Source organism: Parasteatoda tepidariorum, chromosome 5, assembly GCF_043381705.1.
Source record: "Parasteatoda tepidariorum isolate YZ-2023 chromosome 5, CAS_Ptep_4.0, whole genome shotgun sequence".
NCBI classification, from domain to species: Eukaryota; Metazoa; Arthropoda; class Arachnida; order Araneae; family Theridiidae; genus Parasteatoda; species Parasteatoda tepidariorum.
This window is the reverse complement of record NC_092208.1, coordinates 7,590,300-7,596,473: the sequence shown is the minus strand read 5'-3', so window position 1 is coordinate 7,596,473 and position 6,174 is coordinate 7,590,300. Positions and strand designations below refer to the sequence as shown.

Below are 6,174 nucleotides of genomic sequence, written 5' to 3'. Positions count from 1 at the left end.
TTTCTACCCACATTTGTTTCATTTTCATTTGTCCGTTTCGGAGTAGAAGATATTGCCTTTACAAGGTATTTGTCCATCTTGCATTAATGCGCAAAAAATTTGAACGTCTTACATGAAGAAACCTTACCTACAGTAAACACGTGGTTGCAGAGAAATGCGTTCTGAAAGAGGTTCGGAGGGATGGTGTTCTGTAGTTCTTAAAGATTCTGAACAATACTGGTAAACAGGGAAGCTAGATAATGGGGCAGATGTTGAAAATAATGAAAGATCCTGGAAGAAAAGTGAACCGGATTTTATTCTAAATGGCGCAATGAGAAATTTTTTTCAAAATGCGAGAAATTCGCGAATTTTGAAACTGGTTTATAGAATGCGCGAATTTCTCGCGGTAATCATTTTATAATGCGAGAAAAGAAAAAAATATGCGAGATTCTTGCGTTCTCGCGCTGTAGTGAAAACACTGTATATATATACACACACACTCATATATATATATATATATAGAGAGAGAGAGAAAGATTGTTTCTCCCACTTGTTTAATACTACTAAAATTGCCCTATACTGGCATAATTTAGGGGGGGAAAGACAAATGAAATTAAATAAATAAATCTGCAATTTAAAATAAAAAGTTAAGATTGTAATGGTGTAAAAGAGAAATTTAAAAGGCACGGAGAAATTTACTGGTCAAATATGATTATGCCAGAATATACAAAATTAATTAGTCATCAAAAACAAATACAATCTAAAAAAAATCTATCTAAAAATACAATATTCTCACCTTTTTCCAAATTGTATTTTCCCTCTTTCCTTTAGTCGCAAAAACTGCCAACGAACAAATGAGTCATAATAAGGATTACAATCTGTCGTGATGAAAGTACGACGCCAATCTATCTACAATAAATTATCTATGTTAAGGAAACAAAAATTTTAAATAAACCATTGTTGTTGATAAAATTGTTATAGTGATTCTAAAAGCTGCTTAAAAAGATTAAATAGAGACAGAAGTAATTTTAGTGCAGTCTGAATTTTCAATTACTTATGATTTGCCACAAAGACCAAAAATTTTTTTAAATATGTTATGTTTTTTATTTCCAAAATAATAGTAATAATAAATCTAAAACTGTAATGTAACATTTTACAATATTATTTGCATTATTCTTTTTTAAATTATGATTATAAACTGATTAAAATGAAAGGGAAGAAACAAGGCATATTAGAAAACTTTTACTGAATGAGAACTTATTCTGTGGTTATGATTTCCTCAGCAGCAAAATAACTTGAGCCCTCATCGGACCAATATTCACGAATCTTGGCTCAATAAGGGTTCAAATGGCCGTTATTTCTCCGATATTGGCCCCATATAGAATTATCTAACTCACCCGATACTTTCCAGCCACTTTACAACCAAAATAGGCCCTATATAGAACTGTCAAATTCACCTGATATTTCATATGAATTTTTTAGCCAATATAGGCTCTATATTGATCCCATAAAGGCCAATATTGGTCCTATATAGGACCAAAATTAAAGAAATCTAGACATCCCAAAATTGGTTCCTCATTGCAAGTTCACATAGGACCCAAATTGAGCCAAACTGGAATCAAGATAAAAATTTTAGCTAGGGTTAGTGTAATTATAAAATTTAATATATTTCATAAAGATTTATTCTTAAGGTTACTGGAATTAAATATTATTTCAAGCTCTCCGGTTTCACTAAATGATAATCAAGATCTTCCTTTCGATAGTACACACTCCTTAAAATTAGTTCCCTTAGATAATACCTACACATTGTTTTATTGAAAATTATAAAGATTTTGTAGACAAAATATGTTTGGATTTACATGCATTATAAAATTGTTAAAACAAATAGAATAATGCACAGTGTACAAAGAAAAAAACTTAACACCTTGAATAACTTCTGATCTAATAATAAAATTTTCGCGTACTAGGACTCAATCTTAATGGTTCAAAGGCATGATCGGGAACGATGTTTATTTAAAAAATTGTTTTAATGCAACTTTATAGTAAGTGTCAATAAAATCATGTTGTCATAGATGACAAAAAATAAAATTTTTTTAAAAAAAAGCTGAATAATTAATTTTTCTTAAAAATGAAAAACTTATAGGTGATGAAATGAATGAACTTACGATGTTTAAAAATAAAGTACCAGAATTTGGTATTTAACTGGAACACAATCACCCTTGCTTTTTTAAAGAAGAAAAATTTTGTAAAGCGACAAATTTTTTATTTGACCAAAAAATCCCTCCAGCTCTGGACTTAACCTCGACAATCGAACTTATTCTGAATAATTATGCTACTTTACTTACTTTAACACCCATAGCTTTCAGATCTTTGATAGCCAAAGGAGGAAAATACTTCAACCAATGTTCGGCGTCTGCGAACTTTACAATTTCTTCATCTTTTAGTCCTAACGACTGCATAATTTGCCACTGATAATTTCCACCTCCAGTTTTAGCTGCTAGCTTACTCTAAAAATAATAATTTCAGAGAAAATTAACATTAAATATGACTCAGACATTCAAAAATTGATGAATAAAAAAATAAATTTAACACATAAATTTTTCTAAATTTCTTCCAGTTTAAGAAATCATGTTAATGTTTACATTTAATCAACCATCCAAAGAACAACATATTTCAGTCAAAACAGAGAGAACACACCTTTTTCCCTTTCGCCTTATCAGCAGGCATTTTCACTTCTTCTACAATTTCTTCAGTCTTAACAGCAACATCATCAGGAAATGTTGGGGGACATCCAAATGTCTCCATTTCATACTTTAATTTATCAGCACAGGCCTATACAGAAAAAGAATTATGCATAAGATTTTAAATCTTGAGAAATGTATTTGCGCAAGGTGAGCATACACAGAAAAAAAAATTTAAAAAATTGTGGTGAACATTTGAAAGAAAATATACTTTTATGGGTGATAATCCCCCCAAATAAATTTTGTGTAACGGCACGAAATAAAATTTGTGAAAAATCCCTTATCATTTAAAGCTTTCTTTAAAAAATAAATAAATACAAAAACCACTTAAAAAATTGTTAGAAACTTTTTAAATTCTAATGTTATTTGTACTTTTTTCATTAGAATACAATTACAATTAAATACAATTCACTACAAAATTATTTAAAAAAAAATCGGATTAATAAGAACTCCTTTAAATGCTCATATCTTTAAGCAATTTTTTTTTCGAATTTTAAAATTATAATTTTTTTAATAAGTAAAAATGGCTCCAAAAGATATGTTGAATGTTTTTAAAGTTATAGCAACAAAACAAAAAAAAAAAAAAAAAAAAAANAAAAAAAAAAAAAAAAAAAAAAAAAAAAAAAAAAAAAAAAAAAAAAAAAACATAATGAAAAAATTAGAATTAGTTTTCATAAAAGAGTCCATATCTCCATAAATATTTAAGGTAAGTTAACAAATTATTGCAAATAATTACCAACATAATTGATGCAAGTTACAAGATTGTTTTAATAATTTATGATAAAGGTTGTTTAAATACTTGTATCAATATACTTGTTTTTGTTCGTAATTTATTGCCGGCCCTCAAACCTCTGAAAGCCTTAAAATTTATAGATAAATGTGAGAAATTACATTATCTTAACAACTCTAAAGCTATAAAATAATCCTCTAAGTGTTCCTAAAGAAATTTTTAAAAATGTAAAACAAAAAAAATGGAAGTATCTTTTTTATTATTGTAGGGTCGTGTATTAATTTGATCCCAATTCTAAGAAATCAACAACTGACGATTAATAATGATTCAATACTGTCATTTTTGGTTAATAAGATCAGATTTGTTCTTACTGCAATTAAGTACTTTAAATTTAAAGCAAAATTGCACAAAATCATTTTCAAAAACTGTTTTACCATTTCCGTAGCCACGGTCGCTGAAAATTAAAAATAGTTGCTGAAACTTTTAGCTGTTGTAAATGTTATGTAGCTGTTATGTAAAATAACATTACAGCTGTAATTAAATTAAAATAATATATCTTTTATTTTTCCTTTTTAATAATTTTTTTTCCAGATAGTATTACTCAAAGCAATACATAAATTATTGGGTTTCATAGAAGTCCCAATAATTTGTGCAAGGCTTTCGAAAATACTACAATGCATCATTGTGAAAATAAAAAAAGTTGTTCTCTACAAGGTATTTGCCAAAATCAACTCCGTTTTATCATTCTGCGCATAAAATTGTCAAATTAAGGAAATTGTCAATGCTTTTTATCAGTGATTTTCACCATTTTTTTTTTTTTTTTTTCTTNCTTATTTTTTTTTTTTTTTTTGTCTTTTTTTTGGTTGCGGCAAACTTTTAATGATTTGACAACACACAAAGAAAAAAATAAGTTTAAAAGCTGTTTACTTAACTATAATACACTGTGTAAAATACTTTATGATAATGATTTTGAATGCAAAATAAAATAATATGTACTACAAAAAACAGTACATTTATTAAGGGATTAATTACAAGTTAATAATAAGAATACTTTAAATGAGAAATTTGAGCTTCGCATTTTTGTTTTCATAACTATTAAATGCATAGCTTATTTAAATTATTAGCTTTTATTTTCTTCAAGGTGCATAGCCAAATTATTCATCAAAAAACTAAGCACCTTTTAAGCAATTTTCAAGAACTAAAAAAATATTTTTAAGCACTTTAAAAAAATATCATAATTAGGTAGGGTTGGAAAGTTTTTGACAATTGCCGGTTTTATCTTGTTTTAACAGTCACGTCAATAAAGAAAAATCTTTTGGCATTGTTTTTGACAATTGTCAAAAATCATAAAATTTTGAATCATGTAAAATGAATGGCATTTTCATATGCTATGGACTGATAATATGTTGAAATAGATTGGGGTTGAATTAATTATGAAAACGTTAAATAGAACAATGTGAACGGTGTCTTTCAGCATAATTCGAAGCTAAAATCAACATAGTAAAGAAAAAATCTCATTTTGAAAAAGTGAAAATTAAGCCCTTTTTAAAAACATCCAATAATAAAAGCACCTTTAAGGGCTTTTTAAAAATGAAAATAAGCACCTTTAAGCACTTTTCAAAAACACTACGCTCCCTGTTCTTTTGCAAGTTAATATTTAGCTCGCATTCTTTTGTTAACAATTTTAATAGTCATTAGATTTCCTACTTATTTTAACATTTTAAGATTGTCGCCGACAAAGATGTTCAAGCCGTTAAAGCATGAAAAAAACTTTACTTGTGATAAAAAAAATTCATTATTAACTTTACTACACTGGTTATCATAAATTAAGGAAAAATCACAAAAATAGCGATAACTCTTTCAAAAGTAAGCCAAACCGTGCAAAATTTGCATATGTTGTCCACTAAGAGTAGCTGAGTAAAATTGCAATATGCAAATTAGTGGCGCTGCACTCGGCTTACGTCATCTGCCTGGAGCATAAAAGTCCAAGTTTGAGAGAAAGCACACAAATTTTACTGTGATTGCGACATTGAAAATCTGAGATAGCCAATTCGTAATAATGACCTCTAGGCATCATTTGCCTGAAGAACTACGATGGAGAGCCATCGGGAGACTAGAGGCAGGGCAGAGTCAATCAGAAGTGGCCAGATGGCTAAATGTGAGTCCATCTGTGGTTCATAGACTTTGGAGGCAATTTCAAACCACAGATTCGGCATCTAGGAGGTTCAGTCAAGGACGGCCAACTGTTACGACCAGTGCCGATGACCGATATTTGACATTAAGTGCACGCAGGAATAGAACCGCTACTCCGACACATCTTAGATCCTCTCTTGCTGCAGCCACCGGAAGGTTGGTGTCAACGTCAACTGTGCGCAGAAGGCTCCACGAAGGTGGTCTGTATGCGAGACGACCAGCCATTTGCGTGCCGCTCACATCACGCCATAGGAGAGACCGTTTGCAGTGGGCCCGACAACATGTCCACTGGACGTCAGATCAATGGAGGCCTGTTCTCTTTACGGATGAGTCCAGGTTTAGTCTAGAAAGTGACAGTAGACGTTATTTGATATGGAGAGAACCTGGGACCCGTTATCATCCATCAAACATCCGTGAAAGAGATGCATACGGAAGAGGCAGTGTCTGTGTTTGGGGAGGCATATCCTTAGGAGGGCGCACATACCTCCATGTCTTTCCAAGGGGAACCGTGAATGCTCAGGTTTATCGAGA

General features: G+C 30.3%; 1 protein-coding gene across 1 annotated transcript in view; it reads right to left on the bottom strand.

Moving 5' to 3' along the window:
• The window catches only part of LOC107453619 (Leucyl-tRNA synthetase), a gene marked incomplete at its 3' end in the record, with an annotated part of 50,363 nt that overhangs the window by 36,014 nt on the left and 8,175 nt on the right, over nucleotides 1-6,174 (bottom strand). Inside the window, 3 exon segments of the mRNA XM_043046416.2 lie at nucleotides 776-888; nucleotides 2,325-2,486; nucleotides 2,677-2,811. Coding sequence (XP_042902350.2) covers nucleotides 776-888; nucleotides 2,325-2,486; nucleotides 2,677-2,811 — 410 coding nt within the window.